Source organism: Sciurus vulgaris, assembly GCF_902686455.1.
Source record: "Sciurus vulgaris genome assembly, chromosome: 11".
NCBI lineage: Eukaryota > Metazoa > Chordata > Mammalia > Rodentia > Sciuridae > Sciurus > Sciurus vulgaris.
The window spans coordinates 107,287,103-107,314,119 of record NC_136472.1 but is presented as its reverse complement, the minus strand read 5'-3'; the positions used below and the strand labels follow the sequence as shown (position 1 = coordinate 107,314,119).

The 27,017-nt window shown below is 38.0% G+C and overlaps 1 protein-coding gene across 5 annotated transcripts in view; it reads left to right on the top strand.

Annotated features, from left to right (window-relative positions):
• The first annotated feature begins 6,227 nt into the window (after positions 1-6,227).
• ALG9 (ALG9 alpha-1,2-mannosyltransferase) overlaps positions 6,228-27,017 on the top strand; it is a 99,029-nt gene continuing 78,239 nt past the window's right edge. For all 5 annotated transcript variants that reach the window (XR_013757471.1, XR_013757472.1, XM_079101618.1 and 2 more), the window contains exons 1-8: positions 6,228-6,438; positions 7,312-7,450; positions 9,128-9,262; positions 16,293-16,363; positions 19,811-19,899; positions 22,323-22,458; positions 26,363-26,450; positions 26,626-26,731. Coding sequence is in view for 3 of the 5 variants with exons in the window: in XM_079101618.1 (XP_078957744.1) it covers positions 6,308-6,438; positions 7,312-7,450; positions 9,128-9,262; positions 16,293-16,363; positions 19,811-19,899; positions 22,323-22,458; positions 26,363-26,450; positions 26,626-26,731 (895 nt within the window). In the remaining 2 variants the exon portion in view is untranslated. The remainder of the gene's footprint in view (positions 6,439-7,311; positions 7,451-9,127; positions 9,263-16,292; positions 16,364-19,810; positions 19,900-22,322; positions 22,459-26,362; positions 26,451-26,625; positions 26,732-27,017) is intronic.

The following is a 27,017-nucleotide window of genomic DNA, read 5'->3' as shown; positions in this document are numbered from 1 at the left end:
AGAGAGAGGGAGGGAGAGGAAGAGAGAGGAAGACAGAGAGAGGGGGGGGAAGGGAGAGGGGGGGGAGGAGGGAGGGAGGGAGAGAGAGAGAGGGAGAGAGAGAGAGAGAGAGAGAGAGAGAGAGAGAGAGAGATCCAGTTTGCAGGATGAGCAAAGATTGCAAGAAAGAGAAAACTTGAATGTGGGGAAATCTCTTTCCATTTCCCTGAGCGCTCTCAGAAATTAAAAAGATCCCTACAAATGTTGGGATCTAAAGTGCCATTTGGTTTGAGGTCCGGGGTGAGATGGAGGGAGTCTTAAATTAACTAAGAGACAACCCAGGGGGGTATGGGTGGGGATTGAGAGTGAGCGTCCCATTGCGAGAGAGGAATTGGTGAATGTAGAGGTGAAGTGTCCCTTGGCCCCCAGGGAATCACCTGAGCAAAGGACAAGTTATCCATGGAATCGTCACTACCACTAGATAAGCATCAAGGCTAAGCCTGTAGGGGTACCTGGGTGCCCAGCACTGGGGCTTTTGTTGAGACAAAAATGTCCTAGACAGAACCAGGACCAGATAGGTCTTGCAAGACGCAGTCCTCCTAAGAAAGAATGCCCGTCAGTCTGGAGCTTTCCGCCTCTCAGGAAAGAGTCCCCCATCAGCCCAGAGCTCTCCCCCAGCAATCAGTACAGGGATTCAGCCGTAGTTACCCTGACCCATGGAGAGCCTTGGGGGTGCTGGACACTCAACAGTTACTTCCCAGGTAACCAAAAGCTGAGGGAGAAGCCACTTACCGAATGAGGCTGGTGTCTGGATGTGGAGGAGAGTGTCCAGGCAAATGGAAGGTGAGATCAGCATCTTGGGGTCTGGGCTGACAGATGGGATTCCACTCACCTAAGTGGTGGTAGAAGAGCCCATTTGAGTCACGGCACCAATGAAAGTACCCAGAAACCACTCTGGACGCAGGAACTCACACAAGAGATTTTATTAAGTGGACAGGCAGAGTGTTTGCAGGGTGTGTGTGAGAGAGAGAGAGCAAGAGAGAGAGAGAGAGCGTGAGACAAGGGAGCAAGAATGAGGAGGAGAGAGAGAGAGAAAATGGCAGGGGAGCTATTCTTAAGTAGTGGAATTTCACTGGCTAATAACAATGGACCAATGACTGACCTGGAAGTTAGTGGGCTAACAATCTGGACCAGTGACTGACTAGGAGGTTCCGGGCTAACAATCTGAGTAGTAAAGTGGTGTGGGGGAGGCAGAATAATGGTGGTAGCAAAATAGCAGATCTGATGTCAATACTAATGACAATGACTCATGTTTGGTCGAATTTGCTTCACAGAATTTCATCAGTCTTTCACTCTTCTTCTCACTCTATATTCTGGCATTAGTGTTTTGTGTCTCTGAAAGCAGTCACAGCTACTGGCTCTGTTACTCTCACCAAAATACAGAGGGAAAGGTTAAAATGACATGTTAGGAGGCCTTTCTTTTAGTAGGCAGTTGTGCTATGATCTTTAACTGAATACCTCCACACACCTCACTTTCCAGAATTGTTTAATCACTTTGTATTTATTCTTTCATTTAATTAGGGTAACTGAAGTGAAGTCAGAATTGGGGACAGGCAGTTAGTGTTATTGGGGATTTATTTCTAAAGCATTTTGCCACTTTGCCACACAAAAGGAAAGTTAAAAGTTCTCTCAGCCTTTCTTTAATTCATGTTTTACTGAGGTTGATGTCACTGACCTCATGGCTGTGGCATACCTGGTGCCTGGGAGTGTTCCTGTGCAGGGGCACAAGACGCCTAACTGCTGTGGCAGTACCCTCCCTGGGGAGGCTCTATATGAGAGTCCTGTCAGCTCTGACGTTGATCTCAGGCACACAGCTCTTGGGCAGGAAGGAATTCTTTTGCTAGATAACCAGTGTTTCATCAGCTCCCTTCTCTGGTTCCTGCCCACCTTACCGTAGTCAGAAGTTTTAGTCAGTTTAAGGCCTATTGGCACAGGTAGGCTTAATCTATGTTTGCTAGTATCAGAAGTGTAGAGATCTATACTAAATGTTGTGTTTAATTTGGTCATGCTGGTCATGGCAAAAGAGGAAAAAATTAGCTTCAGGAAAAGCCCCACCACCCAACTACTTGTCAGTCTGTGAACACCCTAGCTAGCTGTTGGTTCATCAGTCAGCTTGCAAGTATCCTCCTCCGTTATTGGGTTCCCTGTTAGCCCAGCAGAATTCAACTGCTTAAGGGTAGCCACGCCGCCATCTTTTCTCTCCCCCTGACTCACTTTCTTTCTCCTTCTCACTTTCCACTCTCTCTAGCATGCGCCCCTTCTCTTTTCCTCTCTTACCCTGCAGGGAGACACTCTGTTTGCTTAATAAACAACCTTATGTGATTTCTCGGGTCCAGCGTGGTTTTCGTGGGTTTTCTTACAGTTAGTGTAGAAATAGGGGATCGGGTCAAATCAAGGAAATGGAGGCCATGAAAACCATCTGCCTCTGGAAGTTGGAGACTGCCCCTGGGAGAATGGAATGTCAAGGATCTCCGGAGCCCATTGATTACAAATTTGCCTGCCCTTATCAAGGGCTGCAAGCAAGGAGCTGCTAATTAATGCCCCCTGGACCCTTGCCTGACTGAATCACTTTGGCCCTCCCCCTGCCCCATCCACTTTTCACTTTTTACATCTCACGTGCAAAACCAGGCCTAGTCACATAGGCAGGAAGGAGAGATGGGGGGAGAGGGGGTAGAACTGGAGAACAAAAGAGATCTTAACCTATAAAAGATGTAGGGTGCGCTCACTTCTTGGGATTCTAGAACATTAGCCATCGCCCTCTTCTCTCCCTCAGGAGAAGTCTATATTACTACTTTTAAATAAAACCTGCTTAATATGCTTGCCTTGGCGTGCTTCTCTGGTGTTCAAACTTCAACATTAGAGGAAGCAGAACTCATCACCAGTAAATGGTATCATTACCATGGTTTTGCTTAACAATGATCCAAAAGTATTTTACATTGAAAACTCTGGGAGACCTAGATTTGAACCCCAGTACCACACACACACACACACACACACAAAAAAAAAAACAACACCCAGGAATAATCCATAAATTTTAAGTTACATTTATACACTTATAATTGTTCTATTTTATTGTTAATTTTTTACTGTTCCTAATTTATTCAGATACATGTGTATAGTAAGGGGTCTTTTCCTATAGGTCAGGGAATTCTCTAATGGGTGTTAAAAGGAAAATTTTTTGGAACAATTAAATTCAGTGCACCTTCTTTGACCAAGACGAAAGCAATTAGGGATTCAGGTAGTTCCCAGAACTGTTTTTTGTTTGTTTGTTTTTTTTTTTTGTGGTGCTGGGGATTGAACCCAGGGCCTTAGTGCTTACAACGCAAGCACTCTACCGACTGATCTATACCCCCAGCCCACCAGAGCAGTTCTGAGAAATTCAACCAACAATGTGATAAGTCCGCTTTCACAGGAAAACAGCTCTAGACATACAGAACCACTTAATTGGCTATCGCCTAGTCAACTAGGTACAGCTTAACCTGTTCACTAATGAGTTAACTGACTCCAGGGTCTTCTGCAACCAGTTGAACCTTCCTATGATTAAACTCTATATTGGTCTGTTGGGCCCACTGCAGAAGCTCAATCCCAAACCATGGCTTCCTACAGAATTTTACACGGTCAACTTTGGAATGAAGACTCTCCAACAACCAGGCCAAAACTGTCTTAGAATTGTGCTTCACTCTGTGATTCTTCCTACCCACTCCCTTTTCCTGTTCCTTCTCCTTCATATTTCATAGCTATTTTCTCCCAATAAATCTCCAATTCATACGGTCCCATCTTGGCATCTGCTTCTCAGTGGACACAACAATGGACTACACTGATGGGCTTCTACCTGGTCTCTTAGGCTCCAGACCCTTTACAACTTGGATGTATCCTGGTTTGCCTCCTGAAGACTCCTAACTGCTTCCAGATAAAAAGCCTCTGTATAGATTATCACACAATGTCTGAAAGCAACAAAAATTTGCTACCTTACAGTTCTGGAGGTCAGAAGTCTAACACGCATTTCACTTAGCGAATTCAAGGTGTTGGTAGAGCTACATTCTTTCTGGTGACTCTAGGTGAGAGTTTATTTTCTTACCTTTTCCTGCTTCTGGAGGCTGTTCATTTTCTTTAGCTATGGCTTCTTTGCTTTTCATTTCATTTATTTGAGGTGGGGGGTCTCCCTATATTGCCTGGGCTGACCTCAAACTCCTGGCCTCAAAAAATCCTCCTGCTTCGGCCTTCATAGTGGCTGGGACATAGGAACATACCACCAGGCCCAGCAGCCCCTGCCTCCCACCTTGAAAGACAGCAACAGACTGGAGTCAAGGATTCCTGACATCATGTGACTGACTCTTCTGCCTCCCTTTTCCTCTTCCACATGTAAGGATACATTAGGCTCACCTGGATACACACCCCACTGTAAAGTGTGCTGATTAGTAACCCTCTTCTCTGACCCCATTTGAAGCCAGTCCAGAAACACTTACAATGTCCCAAGGAGTATTTCCTCACTCAAGAACACCATGTGTTTTCCTATCACCTTGTGTTTCCCTTGCTGGTCCCTCAACCTAGAAGTTCCTTGACAATCTTTTCCATCTGGTAAACTTGTTGGATATGGAAAAAGACAAATCCCAAAATAATATGGCCCAGGAAGAAGAAATGAGGGAGTCATTGTCTTTCCCAGTGACAAGACAGGCCCTGGGGAGGAAATTTCCATCAAGTCTGAAATGACAGTTTCTGAGAAGAAACCAAAGCATTGATTCCACATCCACTGACCCCACACCCATCAACTGGCCCAGTAAAGATAGCCCAAATTGACCTGCTCATTAACTGAGTCACCTCTCAGTGTAACCTAGATAAACCTAAACCTGCCCCCACCCCGCATTGGCCAGTGGCTCATTTTCCACAAGAAAAATGGGTCCATCAGAGGCATCACTCTGTTCCCAAATACGAGCTGTGCTGAACTGATCCATAAAGTCTGCGTCCAGCCTGGTCCTTTTGTGTTAACAAAACCCATTAACGAAGAAGCTCTCCACAGAGAAGTAAATGCAGGCAATAAATCAGGATCATGACCAGGACCAGGAAATGTCTTTCTCTGAGATTGCTATATTCTGAGAAGCAGAAAGCAGAAGAGCATATGTATGAATAATCTGGGCTAATGCCAATTTCCAAAACGTCAGATTTGATACTGAGGTACTCCACATTATGTTCACATATGTAAGCAGGAAGATGGATCTCTTCTGCTCTCTACTTCCTGAACCCAATGCAAGGCAAATCCATAGTCAGCCATGGTACTTTAAGGCTAAGAATACCACAGGAACACTGTGGGAAAATAAATGATTCCTCATAATTCAAACTTTCTATAAGGATATCAAAAATTATAATTTCTATATCAAAATTGATGGCATTTAGGGTCGTCTAGGGTTATAAATAATAACCAGCTTTATTCCTTTTGATTGTTGTCATACTGTTTCTACCTTAAATAATGTTATGTTAGAATAGACAGGATGCAGTACTATAACAAGACGACTCACTGACTCAATAAATTTTCTTCTCTAAAAACAATGTGAGTGCAGGCCATATAGCTTAACTTGTAGAGTGCCTGCCTCCCATGCTGGAGGCCCGGGTTCCAGTCCCCAGCACTGTGGGATTGTGGAAATAAAAATAATGCGAATCTTTTTTATACATTTGTGACTAAAATATCATAGCTACAATAATTATGATAAAAACTATGATGGTATTAATGATCCTTGGCCAGTGTGTTAATCAGCTTTGTATCACTATCCAGACTAACTGGAGACAACTTGGAGGAGGGCAAGGTTTACATGGACTTTTCTGGTTGAAATACAGATTTCTTAAATGCTTTCACTCTGTTTTCTGCTCTTATTTCTCACCTGGCTAAAAGCTGCCAGCAATATTCATGTTACTGACTGAACACTGTGCTGCCTTGAAATTTCCTCCTCCAAATTAACTAGTCACCGGTAAATGGCGGTATCAGATGGACAGATTTTGTAGGTGTGGAGAATGCTAAGATGTGAAGTGGAAAGTTAAAAGGGGAGGTTGGTGAGTGCCTACGGTCGGAAGGAGGAAGGGATAGCTACGATGGGGAAAGATTCTATACCCCTTCTAAAGAATTTGCTCCAATTGGCCCAGTAACGCTCTAATTTAGTCTTTTCTGCGCATGTCAAGGTCTTTTGTCCCTCCACGGACACCGTTTGCCAGTCAAGCTATGTGTACGCGCTCGCGGACTTCGTAGCGTGTTGAATTCTACCTTTTTTCCTCTCTTGCCATGGCTAGCCGAGGGGCTCGGCAGCGCCTGAAGGGTGGTGGCAGCAGCGGCGGGGACACGGCGCCGGCCGCAGACAAGCTACGGGAGCTGCTGGGCAGCCGAGATCCGGGAGGCACGGAGCACCGGCCAGAGTAGGTGTGCGGGCGGGGCGGGGGCGTGGCCGGCCGCTGGCGCGGTGGGGGCTACTCGGGAGGGTTTCGCCCGCGCGGCGTAGCTCCGTGGGGCCCCGGCCCCCTCCAGCCTGGTGCTTCCACTCTTTGGGGCGAGTCGGCGTTGGGGTTCGGTTTTTGCCACGCCTCAGGTCCCTGCACCTCGGGATCCTTGTCTAGTTTGGAAACCTTGGTAGTGCGGGTCGGGGATGCTTTGGCCCAGGCCCAGAGTGGTTAGGCTTCATAGCCTTGAGTTGGCAGAGCCGTGGGAGATGTTGGCAGGATCCGAGAGTAAGCTTTTTAAGGCTGTTTCTCACAGCCTTCTCTTATTCTCCCAGAAAGCTCCCTTTACTCTTCTACGTGGCCTCCCAGCCTCCAGCACCCGCAGCCACCTCTCCCCAAGCCAGGAGACTGCAGGCTAGGAGCTGTTCTCACGTGGCATTGGAAGAGGTCATGCACCTTGCAACATGTTAGGCCTCTGTTCATTTGAACATATGGGAAAATGAATAGAGCCTTGGGAAGTAATGACCTTGTTAAGGAAAGAAAGAAGAGGAAAGTGGTAGCCTTGAGGCCTTCAAGTGAGTGAGTAGTTGGTTTGAGAAAAAGTGTTGTAGTTGCAACAAACTAAAGTGTATGAATTAACTTACGCCTTAAAAACAAAGTGGAAGGAGTGATTAAAGCCTTAATTCCTTACACATTCTACTCAGAACAACAAACGTTCACCTTCTTAGGTGAATGACTTAAGTGTTTTGATGTCCCTTGCCTTCTTGTTCTAATTTTAGTCCTTTTGGCTAGTAGGTCCTTCCTGACACATGCTTTTTATTGTTTGTTTATTTTTTCGTTGCTTCTGAGCAGGTCATCTGGAAACAAAGCAGGACAGGTCTGGGCACCTGAAGGATCTACTGCATTCAAGTGTCTGCTTTCAGCAAGGTTATGTGCTGCTCTCCTGAGCAACATCTCTGACTGTGATGAAACATTCAACTACTGGGAACCAGTAGGTGATTTCTTTAGTTTTTTTTTTTTTTTTTTTTTTTTTTTAACCTGATTTTGCTGCTGGGTTCTTATTGCAATCAAATACAAGTGTGACTATTAGTACAATAACGTTTTCCTCTTATAGCCTAAAAACTTATCCACTACTGAAAAGGGAGGAAATTTCAATATTTTACTCAGAGGTGTGATTTGTAATTATCTTTTTAATGTTTTCTTAAACTAATACTTGGACATGGTTTTTATAATTAACAGTTACTACAAAACTTGGAGGAAAAACAGCGCCTTATTCTACTTCTCATGTCCAAGTCCCACTTCCCACAGGCAGCCACTTTCTTTCAACCTTTTTAGTTATTTCTTATGATGTACCAAAATAAACTGTTATGAAATAATATGCTTATAAGGCTGTTTCTTCTCTCTTTTTTTTTTTTTTTCTTTTTGGTGGTGCTGGGAATAAGGCTGTTTCTTTTTTTCCCCTTTTTCACAAATATTTTATTGGTTCATTATAATTATATATAATAGAGATTTCCATTATGACATATTCTATACTTGCACAAAACATAATTTGGTCAATTTCACTCCTTAGTTCCTCCCCTTTTCCTCCCCTCTTCCCATCCTGTCCCCTTCCTTTATTCTGTTGGTCTCCCTTACATTTTCACAAGATCATTTTTATCCCCTTTTTCTCTTTAGCTTTCCCATGACAGAAAACATGTGACCCTTGACCTTCTGAGTTTTGCTTATTTCATTTAACATGATGCTGTCCAGTTCCATTCATTTTCCTGCGAGTCATATAATTTTATTTTTTATGGCTGCATAAAACTCCATTTGTATAAATCCACATTTTCTTTGTCCAACCATCTATTGAATAATACTGTTTCTTGATTTATATAATTATGCATTATCTATTGGCTTCTTTCTATAGAAAATTCACAAGTAAATTTTTCTGATCATATTTTACATAAAAAAATGGAGAAATGATGGTTAGTGTGGGTAGTTTAAGGAAACTATAGGATTTAGAATTGGGGCTGGGGCTGTAGTTCAGTGGCATAGTACTTGCCTAGCATGTGTGAGGCACTGGGTTCAGTCTTTACACCACATAAACATAAATAAAATAAAAGTGTTCTGTCCATCTACAACTACAAAAAAATAAAAATAAAAAAAAAAGATTTGGAATATGTCTATGTTGCCTAAAGACTACTTTAAAAAAAAAAAAGTAGAGAGTAAAATTTAAACTTTCAGTGTTGACCAAGGAGTCTTGCAGAATTTATAATATCTTAATATTTTATTTTTAAAATTTTTTGTACCAGGGATTGAGCCCAGGGGCTCTTTACCACTGAGGCATATCCCCAGCCCTTTTTTAATTTTAATTTTTATTTTGAGACTGGGTCCTGCTAAGTAGCTTAGGGGCTCACTACGTTGCTGAGACTGGCTTTGAACTTGGGATCCTCCTGCCTCAGCCTTCCAAGTTGCTGGGATTATGGACATGTGCCACCATGCCTGGCTCTTAATATTTTAAATATCAGGTCATTTTGATTCTTTATCCATTGGTTTCAGATGTTGAGAATTTTGCATTTATTTGTGTACCTTTATCTCGTTAATATTTTTACTCAGAAACTTCATGTGCATCCTCTTAAGAGAGATTTTTGGCCAATTTAATCTTGAATCTATCTGTTTGTACTTGTAGACACACTACCTCATCTATGGGAAGGGGTTTCAAACTTGGGAATATTCCCCAGTGTATGCCATTCGCTCCTATGCTTACCTGTTGCTTCATGCCTGGCCAGCTGCTTTTCATGCAAGAATTCTACAAACTAATAAGGTAAGGGCAGGCCAACTTGAAAGCAGTCACAACTAATTAAGAGGTAAGTCTTTGAAACAGTTTGGAGAAGAGACAAAGCAGATTGGTAGTTAAGAGGGGACCTTTTTTTCTTTCCTTTCTTTCAGGACAGGATTTTGTTATGTTGCCAGGCTGATCTGAAACTTCTGGGCTTGAGTGATTCTCCCACTTCAGCCTCTGCAGTAGCTAGAACCACAGGTGTACACTGCCACACCCAGCCAAGGGGAGGCTTCTTTTAAAACAGAAACATTTATAGTACATCATTCAACAAATATTAATGGAATAGTTTTTATTTGGTAGACATTGTGTTAAGTGATGTGGCTATAACAATGATTAAGTAAGTTCTTGCCTTCATGGAACTTACAGTTTAGTGGGAAAGATGAACACTGAATAAGTCATTCTAAGTGGCAGTGGGGTTTACAGGGGAATACAATACATACAAGGTGCAGTGGAATAGCATTAAGAAGTCCTAATTTAAGAAGAGTGCTGAAAAATAATTAAGAGTTAACTGGGACCTGACCTGGTTAGTTTTCAGGAATTTGATTGTGATGTGTCTTGGTGTGGATTTTTTTGAGTTTGCTCAGTCTCTTGAATCTTTAAGCTATGCCTTTTGCCAAATTTAGTGACTTTTTGAGTACTTTTTCAGTCCTGCTGTTTCTCCTTTCTTTTTGGAACTTTTAATGACATGAATTTTTTGTTATTAGTCCTACAGGTCCCTGAAGTTCTGATTCTCCCCCTGCCCAATCTTTTTTCTGTTGTCCACATTAAACATTTCTGTTCTTCTATCTTCCAGTTCACTGATTGTTTCCTGTGTCCCTTCCATGCTAGTATTGAGGCTAGAGAGACAAACCTTGATTGGAGTGTTTTTGTTTGTGCTCACTGGCATTTCCATTTGCCAGCTTCTCAAGTGTAAAACAAGACAAAAAGAACATCCATAGGTTTTACCTCTCTGCCTTCAAAATCTTCTTATGTGCATTTTAAATATTGTGTCCAGTGTTTATTTTATTTACTTAGCAGGGGGAATAGGGAAAAGCAGAAGTCCTTAAAGCAGAAGTCCCTAAGTTTTAGAGAACTGAAGAAGCTGGCTAGGTAAGAAAAGAATGGGGATGAGGAAAAAAGTTGGGAACAGTCTTCTAGACTAAGGCCTGTAGTCTGGGAAGGAGCAGTGTGGTCTTCTTGAATACTTTTTTTTTGGTGGGACTGGGGATTTGAACCCAGGGCCTTGTACTTGGGAGGCAAGCACTCTATCAACTGAGCTATATCCCCAAACCCGGTCTTCTTGAATAAATAAGTTTCATTCTTGGAAGAGAGAGAGAGTGGTTGAGTGGATTAGATGAGACTGAGAGGTAGAAAGCAGCCAGATTACATAAGACCTAGTAGAATCTATCAAGAATTTGACTATTTTTGGTTTTTTTCCCCTCCAAGTGCATTATAGAGCATTAAAAGATTTTATACAGAAGAGAGACATGATTGCATTTTAGAATGATCAAAATGAGCTGGGCATGGTGGTGCACACCTGAAATCCCAGTGGCTCAGTAGGCTGAGGCAAGAGAATTGTAAGTTCTAAGCCAGCCTCAGCAACTTAGCAAGACCCTGTCTCTAAATAAAATATAAAAAGGGATGGAGATGTGGCTCAGTGGTCTAGTCCCCCTGGGATCAATACCTGGTACCAAAAAAAAAAAAAAAGAATGATAGAACACTGTCTCTGTTTCCCTTTTTCTACCTAGTATCTCATTTCTTTTTATTTTTTTCAATTTGTCAGAGTAGAGATAATTAGGATGAAAGACTAAGTAGAGAACTAACAATATGCAATGCTTAGCATTTTTTATTTCCGTTTGTGTATTCACTATTACTTTATTTTAATTTTTTTTAAATTGTAGGTGGACCCAATACCTGTATTTTATTTATTTATAGGTGGTACTGAGGATTGAAACTAGTGCCTCACATGCACTAGGCAAGTGCTCTACCACTGAGCCATATCCACTATTACTTTAAATTGACACGTTTAACATAGTTTTTCCTCTTAATTACCCTCTTATATCATGATGTGAACAGCAAATAAAACAGGGAACATTTCCCTTCTCTTATTCTTTCTTCCAATTTCCTTCTTCCTGTCAGTTCTGCCAATGGAAGCCAGCAGAGAACCATCTGCCAAAGGGAATTTGTAGTTCAGAGTCCCAGCCTCAACATCATAATGCTGAGGAATAGAGAAGGATGGATTGTTGCTGAGAGAGTATGGTAATAATTCACACCTGTAGTGATGGCTGCTTTTTCAATTTCTTGCTACTCCAAATAAGAACACCTTTGTCCCCTTCTGGATCAGTGTGTGAATTTCTCTGAAGCGTGCCTTCAGGAGTGGAACGCCACATATGAGGCTCACTTACTCTCAGTCCTGCCAGATTGCTGTCCATATGGCTGCCCAAAACTTGAGGTTCCAGCTTTCTCACTTCACTCAAATGTTTGATATTTTTTACTTTCTTGTGTGAGATGCTTTTCATTTTGATTCCATTTATCCGATGCCAGTGAGGTAGAACATTTCTACATATTTTTATTAGTCATTCATATTTTCTTTCCTGTGAATTACCTGTTCATGTCCTTTGCTGATTTTTCTATTGGGTTTTTGCTTTTTTTCCTGATTGATAGACATTCTTAGTACTAATTTTTTGTGGGTTTTAGATATTAGACATTTTTCTTGGACTGTCGTATGTCTATTAAATTTGTGGTCTTTTATTGAGCAGAAATTCTGAACTCTGATATGGTCAAATGATAAATGAATTTTTCTCTTTTTTTATGTTGCTTAAGTTTTTTTTTAATTTATTTTTATTGTAAACAAATGGGATACATGTTGTTTCTTTTTGTACATGGAGTAACAGCATACCATTTGCATATTCATATATTTACATAGAATAATGATGTTTGATTCATTCTGTTATTTTTTTCCATCCTCCCCCACCCCTCCCAACTCTCTTTTCCCTCTATACAGTCCCTCCTTCCTCCATTCTTGCCCCCCTTCCACCCCCCCATTAAGTGTCATCATCTGCTTATCAGTGAGATCATTCCTCTTTTGGATTTTTGAAATTGGCTTATCTCACTTAACATGATATTCTCCAATTTCATCCATTTGCCTGCAAATGCCATAATTTTATTATTCTTTATAGCTGAGTAATATTCCGTTGTATATATATATACCACAGTTTCTTTATCCATTCATCAATTGAAGGACATCTAGGTTGGTTCCATAGTCTGGCTGTTGTGAATTGAGCTACTATGAACATTGATGTGGCTGTTATCTCTGTAGTATGCTGATTTTAAGTCCTTTGGGTATAGGCCGAGGAGTGGGATAGCTGGGTCAAATGGTATGTCCATTCCAAGTTTTCTAAGGAATCTCCACACTGCTTTCTAGAGTGGTTGCACTAATTTGCAGTCCCACCAGCAATGTATGAGTGTACCTTTTTCCCCACATCCTCTCCAACACCTGTTGTTGCTTGTATTCTTGATAATCACCATTCTAATTGGGGTGAGATGGAATCTTAGTGTAGTTTTGATTTGCATTTCTCTTATTAAAGATGTTGAACATTTTTTCATATATCTGTTGATTGCTTGTACATCTTCTTCTGTGAAGTGTCTGTTCATTTCCTTAGCCCATTTGTTGATTGGGTTAGTTGTATTCTTGGTATAGAGTTTTTGAGTTCTTTATATATTCTGGAAATTAGTGCTCTATCTGAAGTATGAGTGGCAAAGATATTCTCCCACTCTGTAGGCTCTTTCTTCACATTGCTGATAGTTTCCTTTGCTGAGAGAAAGCTATTTAGTTTGAATCTATCCCAGTTATTGATTCTTGCTTTTATTTCTTGTGCAATGGGAGTCCTGTTAAGGAAGTCTGATCCTAAGCCAACAAGGTGAAGATTTGGACCTACTTTTTCTTCTATAAGATGCAGGGTCATGAATTTTTCTCTTAAGGTTGATGGGTTAGGGATATATTCATCTGTGTTCTTTATAATTTTGCCTCTCACTTATAAGACTTATCATTTGAAGTTTTATTTTTATAAATTGTGAAAGATTCAGCTTTATTTTTTGCTATGTGATGAACTGAATTTTCTAACACCATCCACTAAATAATCTGTCCTTTTATTCTGATTTATATTATCACCTCTGTCATACATGTTACTTCCACATGTATATGCCCTGTTTCTGTCCTCTTTATTCATTTTCATTGGTTACTTTGTCAAGTAGTATCATATTGCATTTATCATTATGGCTTCACAGTGTACGTTAGTACCTGGTGGATGAAATTTTCACTTTGTCTTTTTTTTAGGATTTGTATTTTAAAAATCATTGTAGAATTAGTTTTCTTCACATCCAGATTCTGCTAGGCTTTGATTAGAGTTGCACTGAATTTACACAGTAATTGAGAATTTTTGTTTGTTTGTTTGTTTTTTTGGGTGCTGGGGATCAAACCCAGGGCCTATGCTTACAAGACAAGCACTCTACCAACTGAGCTATCTGCCCAGCCCCAGTAATTGAGAATTAATACTGTCATTCTATACTTAAAATGATATATTTATCTAAATGGTAACTTACAGTTTCTGTTTTTTAATATAATTTTTAAAATGTATCCATTTCAACCTTATATAGCCTTTGATGGACTGATTTCTAGATTCTTTGAATTTTTTGTTGTTATTGCAAATGCTGTTTTGTTTTCTGTGTTTTAGGTATTATTGCTGGTATAGAAGAACATAAATGATTTTTGTATTTTGATCTGAATACTGAATATCTCACTGAATTTCTTTGTTAGTGTCAGTCATTTGTCAGGTGAATCTCCTGGGTTCTCTTTCATCTGTGTATGTCTTAGTCTGTGTTACTCTAGCAAAATACCTGAAGCTGGGTAGTTTATAAAGAAAAGAAGCTTATTTGACTCATTCTGATGGCTGGATGGTCCAGACAGCAAGGTGTCAGTGTCCTGGCCAGGGCTCCCCACCCCCACCACAGCTGCATCACATGACAGAGAAGCAGAAAGGAACTAGCCACTTGCAGAAGGGGCATGTGTACAAGAAGGCAAACCCAGACTGCTGTATTCACTTTATAGCATCCTGTTCTCTAATGGGAACTAATCCATTCCTCTGAGACTGGACCCACTCCCAAGAGACGGCATTAATTCATTCATGAGGGAGGAGCCCCCATGGCTTAGTTTTCTTTAGTCCCACCTCTTAAAGTTCACCCCCCCCTTCAAAATCTTAACGTTCATCACGCGGTGACTGTGCTTCCCCCACATGAACCTCTGGGGGATAAACTGTTTCCAACACTTAGCAGTATATTTATTTTCTGCCATTCTATTCCTTTTACCTTATTTTTTGTGTGTGATTTTGTACCAACTAGGTACTGTGTTGAATATTAGTAGAGGTGGAGCATTGTTGTCTTGCTTCTTAATATAATTCTTATTTAAGTTCATGTTAATTTTTAATTTTCTAAATGTTTATTTGTACTCCTCATTAGGAGTTCTTAAACATAGACATTTGTCTAAAATTATCTCTCTCTATATATATGTATGTATGTGTCTATGTAGATGTGCGTATGTGTATGTGTGTGTGCGTATAATTCTAATTATTTTCAGTGAAGTGTGTACATGTGCGCGTGCACACACACAAACATACACACAATTCTTTTGTTGTTTTGTTTTTTGGTACCAGGGATTGAACCTGGGTTGCTTAAGCACTGAGCTGCCTCTCAGCCCTTTTTATTTTCTATTCTGAGACAGAGTCTCCCTAAATTGCTTAGGGCCTTGCTAAGTCACTGAGGCTGAGGCTGGTCTTATAATCCTCCCACCTCAGCCTCCCAAGTCACTGGAATTACAGGCGTGCACCCCTGCATCTGGCTATCTGTATTCTTAATGGAAAGTATTTCTAACTCATATGTATTTATATGAATCACATTTGGTGCTTATGTTCTGAGGAATTCAGTGCTCTTACACATATGGTATTCTGTAGTATAAAAGCTGTTCAGGGGCTGGGATTGTGGCTCAGTGGTAGAGTGCTTGCCTAGCATGTGTGAGGCACTGGATTTGATCCCTAGCACCATATAAAAAAACTAAATAGACAAAATAACGATATCATGTCCATCTACAACTAAAACATTTTTTTAAAAAAGCTATTCAGTATAATTACTGTTTCAGTTATTTTAATTTTTAAAATCGATGTCCTTAATTATACATTAGTAAAACCACATTACAGAATTTTGGAAGATAGGAGGAAAAATACTAACTTAAATCCTATCAGGCTCCCACAGCTATGCTTACCATTTATTATATGTCTTCACTGTCTTTTCATATACATATAATTTTCGTAGCTGTAATTTTAATGTATAGTAATATTGTATTGTGCATTTTCACTTAGTAGTTTGTGAATAGTTATTACTTAATATATTATGTCTGAAGTGCTATTTTTTAGAAGTGCTTGTAGAGTGAATAAGCATTATATTGCAAGAAATTTTCTGCTGTCTGTGTAATCATGAATTTTAATATCTGTATAGTATTACATGAAATTGACATAGTATAATCATAGCATAATTTACTTGATGGTATCCCTATAATTGGGCATTTTATAGTTTTTGAGATAGTTTTTATTAAATTAATAGTACTACAATTGACATTTTCAAATGAATGGCTCTTCCCTGCTGCTGGAGTTGTTTGTTTTGTTTTGTTTTTTCTAGTCATCTGAGGTGCCGGGGATTCAAACCGCGGCCCTTGTGTATGCTAGGCTAGCCCTCTCCAATATTTCTATATCCAGCTATTTCTTTGGCTCCCTTGCTGTTGGAAATAGATGTCATGGTTCTAGGGCTATGAAAGTTTGTGTGGTTCTTTATACATCCTGCTTTTCAAAAGGCTTGTATCAGTTGATAGTACAGTTTGTTGTTGATGACAAATGACAGTGATATCATCATTATGAGTTTTGTAGGTTTTTTTGTTGTTGTTGTTCCTATCTGTGACTCTTATTTTCTTGTTTTGGGTTTCTTTCAGATTCTTGTCTTTTACTTTTTGCGATGTCTTCTAGCTTTTGTGAGCTGTATTTGTGAACTTTACTTTTACAAGTGAGTATAAAAGTTTTGCTTCTAAAAGTTCTGGGAGGAAGTTCATTATAGCATAGATCATCTCTCTGATTGTTCAGGCAGTGATCAGAAATGGAATATACTTTCCTTCTAGCTCTGAACTGCAATTTGATGTTTGCAAAAACAGTTGAAGAGGAATATTTCTAATTATTATTTTCTTCAGTGAGGCTCATATATATTAGATCATATCATTACTTTTACATTTTTTATGGTATTAGGCAAGTACTCTACCACTGAGCCATATTCCCAACCCTCATACTATTAATTTTAATTCTGTTAATCCCTCTCTGTCTGGTCTTTACTTAGTAGGATTTAATAGAACCTTATTTTTGGTCCTAAGTTACAGAATCATAATTTACCTCTCCCCTAGAGCATAGCTAATAGAAACTGTTCCCAATGTGAGACTCCTCACTCTTATTTGCACCAAATACATTGATTTTCATAAAATAACTATCAGTTGATTGAATATTAATGAGATTATTAAGCATTTAAATGTTCCAGTAACAAGAATAGTCACCTTTTTTACATAGCATCTGACAAACATCTTATCTTAATGCTTTAATGCATCAAAAGGTATTTGGACTTAATGATCATTATTAAAAATCTTCCCACAGCTAAATATGTCAGATTTAAAATAAACCCTTTGATCTTGACTCTGAATGGAACAGAAGAAAAATCAAAGCCAGTGCTGATTTTGAAATTATAACCATAGGTTGGTCTTTGTATGGTTTGGGACTTGAGTTCACATTACCCCAAAAGTTCCCTAAACCCCAAGGTGAAGATTTGCTTTAAATTGCTCTGGGTATGCAGTGCACCCAAGCATCTTATAAAAACTTCTCTTGAGAACTGTACCTTTAACCCAGATGTCCAAGAATTACCAAAAATAAGGCCCTAGTGAACAAGAAATTATAATAAAAGTAAATCACAAAACAGAACAATCACAAAGACAGGAGTAAGACATTATGAATTAGAGGCAGCAGAAATAACAACAACAAGCTGACCTGCCAAACTTATTAGGAATTATTAAAATAAGAATATAAAATAGCATGTTTAGTATATTTAAAGAAGTGAAAGAGGGAACTGAAAACATGAACAAGAAAAAAGAGACTACAGAAAGGACCACATAAAATTGAAAAACAAAGAACCAGAATTTCTAGAAATGACAATATGATAATATGCATGTTATTAATTTTATATAATATTTTATAATAGGCAGTATTGATATAACGTCCATAATACTCAGATATTATGGATATTTAAAACTCAGTAGGTAATTTGAACAGTGTTTTGGATATTGCTAACAAGTAAACTAGTAAACCAGAAGACTAATTTGAAGAAATTACTAAGAATGCAGTATTGAGAGACCAAAAAAGAAGAAGAAAATATAGAAATATGCAAGAGGTTAAAAAGTGTGTAAGGTAGACTTGAAAGGTTTGATATGTATCTTATCTGATTTTGGAAAATAATACAGAAATTGAGGAGAGGCAATATTCAAGAAGTAGGAGCTGAGAATTTTCCAGAATTAGTGGGAAAATGTAATCCCTAGATTCAGTAAACCTTACACATCCCAAACTGTATTCATGAAAAGAAATCAGTGAAACTGTAAAACCCCATGGACAAAGAAAAAGATTTTAAGAGTTAACAGAGAATTAATGGAATATCTATAAAGGAATATTAGAAGACAAAAGAAGTATCTTCGAAGCGTTGAGAGAAAATGATTGTCATTCTAAAATTTTATATTCAGTCAAATCATCTCACAATCAAGAGCTAAATAAAGACTTTTCAGAAGAAGGAGAAGGAAAATTCAGCCAACCAAAAACCAGAGAATTTACCATTAACAGATTCTCACTAAAGGAACTTATAAATGATATACTTGGGAAGAAACAAAATAATTTCAGAAGGAAGCTCTGAGACAAAATAAGGAATCTGAACAAGGGAAAGGTTGACATATAGGTGTATCTGAACAAACAAAGCAATAATGATATCTAAAAATGTTTTATATGTGGAGTTAAAAAAAAAGACTTAAAGGGGTAGAAGGAGGTGTATAATTGCCCAAATTAAAGAAACACTGAGATAACTCTGTTGCATTTTCATGTAGCTCCCATTCATTTTTCCTGACAACTACCATTTATTGGCAGGTTGTGCCAGGCACTCTCCTAAGCACTTTTCCATGCATTATCCTTACAGAAAATTTACAAAGTAGATATGATTATCTTATTATATTTTTTTACTGATTTTTAAAAATTAAATATATTTATCATATACTTTTAAAGATACAAAAAATAGGAAAATAGTATAGTGAATATCCATATACATACAAATTAAATTAGCATTTTACCATATATGTTTCATATACAAACACACTTGGCAAAACCATTTAAAAATATTTTAGACCACTATAACATTTAATTCCTAAATGCTTCAGTGTACTAATTAAAAGACATCTCTCTATAAACAAGTTTTAGCACAGCTTACAAAATCAGAAATGATCTAATATTTAAAATCCAATCCATATTCAAATTTTTCTCAGTACCTCCAACTCAAGGACTTTACAAATGGCTCTTACACTGGGAACTGGAGACATAGCTTGGTGGTACAGTGGGTACTTAGTTTTGCACAAGATTTTAATCCCTAGTACCAGAAAAGATCTCACATTATGTTAGTCTGTTATGTCTCATAAGTAACTTTTAATCAAGAACAGTTACCCAACCCATCTCCTTTCTTTCCTGATATTTTGAAGAAACAAAGCCAGTTACCTTCTATAACATTTCATATTTTAAACCTGTTTAACAGCTTCTTTGTTAGTGTCTTTGAACTTGTTGCTCTATACCCAATATTGCCTGCAAATGGAAAATTAGACCTAAGGGCTTGATTAGATTTCAGTTACACTTTCTTGACAAAGACACTTCATAGATAATGCAGTTCACTTTATACTGCATCACAAATTAAAAAGCCACCTGTCTGTCTCACCGCTGTTAGCGAGGCAAAGTGTCACCAAATCCTAAGGATCTTTTTTTTTTCTTTTTTTGTTGAAAATTATGTTTTGTCTACATGACCAACCAGCATGATCATCCTATTTTATAGATGAGGAATCTGAAAGGTTATGTACCTAAACCAAACCACTTACTGTGAGCGACAGTCAGAATTTGAACCTATGCCCACCTGAATCTGAGGCCTATTATTTTTCACTACATTATGCTATTTTCTTGTCAATAATAGGCATAATGTTAGCATGTAAACTATGTGTTTCTTGGACAGGGAAGTTCCCTCCTATGTTAAGAATGTTTTGGTTTTTTCATGAAAATGCTAGCACACTTGTCAAATCAGTTCTATATTTGACATTTAGAGTTAGCTCTGATGATTACATTTTCTTTGATTTGAAATGTCTGTTCTTTAGTATGTGTGATACTAATAATTTTTGCCTTCTAGGGCTGTGTGCAAAAAGTTTGGGCTCCATGTAAGCCGAATGATGCTAGCCTTCTTAGTGCTCAGCACTGGCATGTTTTGTTCATCATCTGGTAAGTAAAAGTGCAGGTGAGGGGAGCAGTTCCCCCATGATTCACAATTGCATTGCAAGGAAGAATTTGTCCAGACATAAGTTATATTTGTATAAAATGCAGTAATTTGCAGAGCACTCTTATCTGCATTGTCTTGATTAACCTTTACAATAATCCTGTGCTATAAATAAGAGAAATATTTTCTCATTTTTGCAGGCAAGGACACTGAAACTTAGTTAAGACCTAACTAAAAGATCTTACTAAAAGTCAAAAATCGGACTGGGAATATAGCTCAGTTTGTAAGTGCCCTGGGTTCAGTCCCTAGCACTACAAAACAAAAACAAACAAAACAAAACAGAAAGTCAAAATTCATAAGTGGTAGAACTGATACACACCAGGATGCTTTTTATTACATTCTTGCATCAACCACCCACTTCCTTTCTTGGCCATTAGGGGAAGGGAAATAATTTTTTTTTTTTTTTTTAAAGAAGCACTGTGGGCCTAAAAGCCTCTTCTCTTGATGGTTTTGGTTTCTGCCCATTTTTTGAGATATGCACATCTTCTGATTTTTTGTTTGTTTTGTTTTTGTTTTTGAAGTCAGCATTTAGGAATTTAGAATAAACCCTTTCAAACTGTGCTGCCATTGAGCATTTGTGTTCTGTGTGCTGAACTAATTTAGCCTGCTAAAAAGGCATACTGTCGATTTTACTTCTATAGAAAAATTAAGTTACTAGATATTATTGTCTCAATTTTAGTTCTACTTGTGTGATCTAGAATCTAATGTGCACACTAAATATACACAAAAAATAGTATCTGGCACAAAATTACATGTTTACTTTTCAACTGAATATATAAAAATTAATGTTGTTTTGGGGAAAGCTCAGGGTTCTACCCTAGAATAACTTTGAGATCCATTGTCATAAATGTGTCCATGCTTTATCCTGGGAGCTGGCAGAGACCATGGATACTTCTGTACTTTTGTCCTCTACCTTGGCAGCTGGAATTGACAGCGTTGGACAGCATCAATATTATGTAGTATTTATTTGTGAACATTGTACCTCATGTTTTTTTAGTTAGTTTCCTACTCTAAAAATTGATTTTTATGTATGGGAGATTTCTGGGTGTATTTTTAGTTTTGTAAAATCAGTTGAGGCACAGATAAGCTAAAGGATACTTTGATACAGAACCTCTGAACCTTGTGCTGAGTTTTTTAAATCTCACTGCTTCTTATTTTGTAATTTGTAGAGTCAATTGAGTTTTCTTCTCTAGTGCTGTAGGATCAGATCTTTTGCAGCAGGAGATGTGGATTTGCATTTTTTCCCCCAGTACTGAGTATTGAACCCAGGGCCTTGTACATGCTAGGCAAGCTTTCTACCAATGATCTACATCCCCACTGCTGGCCCCACTCCTTTGTTATTTTGAGACAGGGTCTCACAAATTTGCTGAGGCTGCTCTTGACCTTATTATGCTCCTATTTCAGCCTCCTAAATACCTGGAATTACAGGCATGCACTCCCACACCTATTCAGATATGCATTTTTGATCAGTTATTAGACATATTTTGATTGATTGTTGCCATTGTGGAGGCCCTGAATATGCTCATTCCTCTGCTGTATAATGCAACAAGGTTAAGGTACATGTTAATAATTAGGAGGCTATCCAAAGGTTAGACTCTCTATGTCAGCAGATGCAGGATGCAAAGTAGTACTGCTGAGCTGGGCATGGTGGAGCATGCAACTTAGCAAGGCCCTAAGCAACTTAGTAAGACCCTGTCTCAAAAAAGAAGCCTGGCGATGTGGCTCAGTGGTTACATGCCCCTGGGTTAAATCCCTGATATCAAAAAGAAAATAAGGGCTGGGGTTGTAACTCAGTGGTAGAGCACTTACCTTGCACCTGTGGGGCACTGGGTTTGATCCTCAGCACCACATATAATAATAAAAAATAAATAAAGGCATTGTTTCCATGTACAACAAAAAAATTTTTTACAAATAAAATAAGCAGTGCCATCCAACATCTGGTCCTTGAATCAGACTTCCTAGAATTCCTATAGGGTACAGGTTAGGAACTAGGACAGTTTCAGGAGACTATCAGAAGATAACATTCTTCAGAAATTATTATCAGAAAAATTATCAGCTATGGCTATAAGTCTTTTAAAGCATAATCCTTGCCTGGAAATATAACCTGGGGTAATTCCTGGGAAAAACCGAAATTTTGTAAGTTTTAGATTTGAGGTACAGGCTAGGAGAAGAATAATGTGGTTAGTGTTTAATTGGAGTCATGTGTTGGTACCTAAAAAACAAGAGTGAGTTTTGGCTATTTTTTGTAATCATATTGACCAAAATATGATGATAGTTACTGACATATTTCAGTGTAGATTAATTTTTAATAATTGGTACCTAATTTCATACTCTTGTCCCCTTCCCTTCTTTCATTTCACTCGTATAGCATTTCTTCCTAGTAGCTTCTGTATGTACACCACGTTGATAGCCATGACTGGATGGTATATGGACAAGACTCCCATTGCTGTACTGGGAGTAGCAGCTGGGGCTATCTTAGGCTGGCCATTCAGTGCGGCTCTTGGGTAAGAAACTGACATGATTCCTCTCATATTTCCCTGGGTGTATGGTAAATCTTAATGTTGAATTAGCTCCACATTATATAGGTATCACCTAAAGTTATAGGAATCAATTATACCTATGAAGATTCTGGGAAACAAAAGTATATTTTTCTTAAAGCTTATTATTATGATTAATTCTTTTTTTTTTTGGGTGCTGGGAATTGAACCCAGGGCCTTGTGCATGCGTATGATTAATTCTTACAAGAGTAATAGCTGTTAAGCATCTACTCTGTCTGAGGCACTGCTAAACCCTTTGTATAAACCCTTTGTAAACTTTATTCCAGAACCTGACAACAACTCTGCAGGAGATTATTTGTGCTTTATAAATGAGAAAATAGACTCCAAGAGTTTGAGTAATTCGCATTTAAGATTATATTTACTTTTGAATCCAGGCCTTTCTGACTCTATAACTGATATTTTTCCCCACACTGCACCACCCTGTGCTATACATTTTCTTAGTCCCCGAGGCTTGGAATTGCAGTTTGCTTTGGTTCTTCTTTCTTGTTCCAGCATTTTTTTCCCCCAGTTCTCTCATGTCTTTTGTGTATTCTTTGTTCTCACATATTTTATTCTAATTTGTGCTGCTTTAACTTGTTAATTGAACTAGTAATTTAAAAAATTTAGTTTGATATTAAGGTTATTATTGAATTATAGAAGTATTATTTCTTTACTAAAAAAAAAAGTACCAGGAACTGGGAGGTTCCTGCAAAGGGCCCTGGATTTAATTTCTAGCACTGAAGAAAACCAGGTTGTTTGAATTAAAAAGAATTCCTAATTCTTTTCTCCCCTAGCCCAGTCCTCAGTTAAAGTCACTGCTAATAATTTTTATATGTCTTTCCAGAAATTAACCTTGTGTCTATAAATGCATATAACTATATATATAACTATATACACACACACACACACATATACACACACATACATACCCACATTTTGAGATAAATAGGATAATCCTGTACATACATTTTTCTTTTCTTTTTTTGGTACCGGGATTGAATCCAGGAGGAGCTATATCCCCATCCCTTTTTATTTTTTGTTTTAAAACAGGGATTTTCCAAGTTATTTAGGGCCTTGTGCACCATTGCACCGGGCTATTTATCTTTTCTTGAACATAGATTTATGTCATTCTGTGTCATTTGCATAATGTTCTATTATACAACTAACTATAATTTTTTAGTTGTTAATGGATCTTTATTTTATTTATTTTTATGCAGTGCTGAGAATCGAACCCACACAAGGCAGGTGCTCTACCACTGAGCCACAACCCCAGCCCACACAACTGACTATAATTTATTTAACCATGACTTATTGGTAGATTTTTTTGCTACTGTACAAAATGTTTCAGTGAACATTTTTTTGTGTGTAGTGCTGAGAATTGAACCCAGAGTCTTGTTCATGCTAGGCTCTGAGGTACATTTCCAACCCTTCAGTGAATTTTGTACATATGTCTTTGTATACTTGGTGGAAATTTATTATGGGGTAAATTTTTATACAGGGAGTTATTAAGAGAATGGGCCATTTAAAATTTTCTTCATTTCCTTTTAAAAGTCTCATTTCCCTCCTATGTGTTCTTTTCTTCGTATCATCCTAAAATTATTATATTTTCAAGATTTTATCTTAGGCTATTTTCTTTTTCTTTTTTTTTTTTTTAGTATTTTTTAGTTGTAGGTGGACACAATATCTTTATTTCATTTTTATGTGGTGCTGAGGATAGAATCCAGTGCCTTGTACGTGCCAGGCAAGTGCTCTACCACTGAGCTACAGCCCCAGCTCCTTAGGCTATTTTCTATAAGTTCTGCTATCTCTCAGTCACCTTGATAATTCTCATATCAATAAATGTAATATACATTTTAACCCCCAAAATATTTTATGATTGTCTGCTAATTTATCTAGTTTAATCATCTTTCTTGAATTTCACTCATATTCCTAGTTGCCTGTTAGATTTCCTGAATTCATCATATTCCCTTCATAGCTATTTTTTTAATCTATGCTTCCATCCCATTAAGTGTTATCACCATCTACTCATTGCTGAGCCAGGAATGTAGAAATGATGTGACTTTTTTTTTTCTTTCTCATATCCTATTATTATATGTCATGAATATTTTTGAAATCTATTTTTCTTCATCTTTTTTCTGCTCCTTGATTACTAAATGATCCCCCCAGTCTCTAATCTCTGTAAATCTACTGTCTACACTCTAACTAGAGTTGTCTTCTGAAAGTGCAAATATGGTCATATCACTTCTGTTTTGAACTCTATAAAAGCTTCCCCATTGGCTCTGTCATAAGGGTTGGCAAAATGTGGCTGGTGGGCCAAATCTAGCTGGCTTGTTTTTATAGAACTAAGAATATATTTTTTTTACAATTTTAAAGGACTATTGAAAAATAACACATACATAAAGAAGAATATTCAACATATTCCATATGTGGCCTACAAAACCTAAAATAAATACTGTCAGCTCTTTTAAATAGTGTTTGCCAGTCCCCAGACTGTGTATAGCATGCTTGCCTAGAATGTCCAATGCCCTTGTTTTGATCTCTAGCACCATAGATAGAAAGGAAGGAGGGAAGGAAGGGAGGAAGGGAGGGAGGAAGGAAAGAAAAGAAGCTTGTCTTGCAAGCACAAGGCCCTGGGTTCGATCCCCAACACCGCAAAAAAAGAAAAAAAAAAAAAAAGAAAGAAAATAAAATAAAAGAGAAATTGCCAAATTCTGTTTTGTGATGTTCTGATCCTAAGGTGACTTACAAAGCCCTGACTGATCTTTACAACTTTTACCTCTCCTGCCTCCTTTTGTCAATTCCTCCATTCCTTTTACTCTGTTCCGTCCCTAATGAACTTTGCCGATTTCCCCCAAATACTTCTGGGTGGCACATTATATGATCTGCTGTTAGCCAATGTAAGTGATTTCAGGATCACAATCAATCAGCCATATACCATTGTTTATTGAATACTTTGTTTTAGGCACACTGTATTGAGCAAATTAGACACTCATGTTTCCTGCTCTTTTTGGAGCTTTCATTTTAGTAGGAAAGACAGACATTGAACAAATAATTAAAAGCATGATGACTTATCAAAGGGGAAAGACAGGTGTTATGGAAATGTAAACAGTTGGGAGATAAAAACACAAAATGTTAATATAAAATTTACATAATAGAATGTGACGTTTACATAATAGAGATATCCTGTGACAGCACATGATATTGGGGAGACCAGAAAAGAACAGGGAACTTACAGGTGGAGGAACAGATGTTTAGTGTTCAGTGCAGCAGAAAGACAAAGGGAAATTAAATATGTTTTGGTTCTCTCCAAGGGGATGTTCTGGTAGACCTTAAATTAGTCTTTTTAGCTTGTGATAAGCTTTAAAGAAGAAATACTGTAGTGAGAGCAACACACATATACCACGTGCTGGAGGAATGTAAATAAAAGAAAGAGGAGTAAATGGTGTTGAAGGGGGACGTATCAGAATTGAAATTAGAGCTTGTGATATTATATTACTAAAAACCTAGTAAATCTTGGAAGGGAAAGATCAGTATTTATTTGCCAGGCTCTAGGTGCAGGATAATAGGATAATAGAGTCCAGTTGCTTATGATTAATATCTTTTAAATATCGATTATGCATAAATAAATGTAAAATGGAGTTTATTTAGCAGCTTAGTATTTATAGATATCGTGTGCATTTGTGAGATATATAGATCTCTTGGTCCTATGAAGAGATCATATATTTTTAGAAGATATACTCTCACATTACTAATTTTCTTCCCTCTCTTGTCACTGGCAGAGGCATTTTATTCTCAACTTGGCATAGGTATGTGTGAATATGACCTGTTCAGTATTTTACATAACGTCCCATTTTGTTTGTTTGTTGAATAGTTTACCCATTGCCTTTGATTTGCTCGTCATGAAACACAGGTGGAAAAGTTTCTTTCATTGGTCACTGGTGGCCCTAATTCTCTTTCTGGTGAGTCTTCTTTTTTCTTGTTTTGTTCTCATATTGTAATAAAAGCGGTTTCTGATGTGGGAAAGGAAACATTAGGAGTTGATTTTGTTTTTTATTCTCAGCATTATTTATTAGCATGTTAAGAATGTTCCTCGAGCAAAACTCCATAATTGCTGTGCTTTCTGTTCTGTTTTAGGTACCTGTGGTGGTCATCGACAGCTACTATTATGGGAAGTTGGTCATTGCACCACTCAACATTGTTTTGTATAATGTCTTCACTTCTCATGGACCTGATCTTTATGGTAAGGCTTTATGAAATTTGGGGAAGAGTAGAAAATAGCTTCATTTACCTGAACTTCAAATTTTAATTCAATTATCTTATTTCATCAAATATAGCATTCCTTTTCTGGTGATCTTTTCCTGCTTAAAATTGAAAGAGAATGATATTTGATTAGTTATGGTGGCACATGTCTATAATCCCTGCTACTTGGGAGGCTGATGCAGGAGGATCAGAAGTTCAAGGCCAGCCTGGGAAACTTAGCAAGACTTTCTCTCAAAATAAAAAATGAAAGAAAAGGTTCAGGGTGT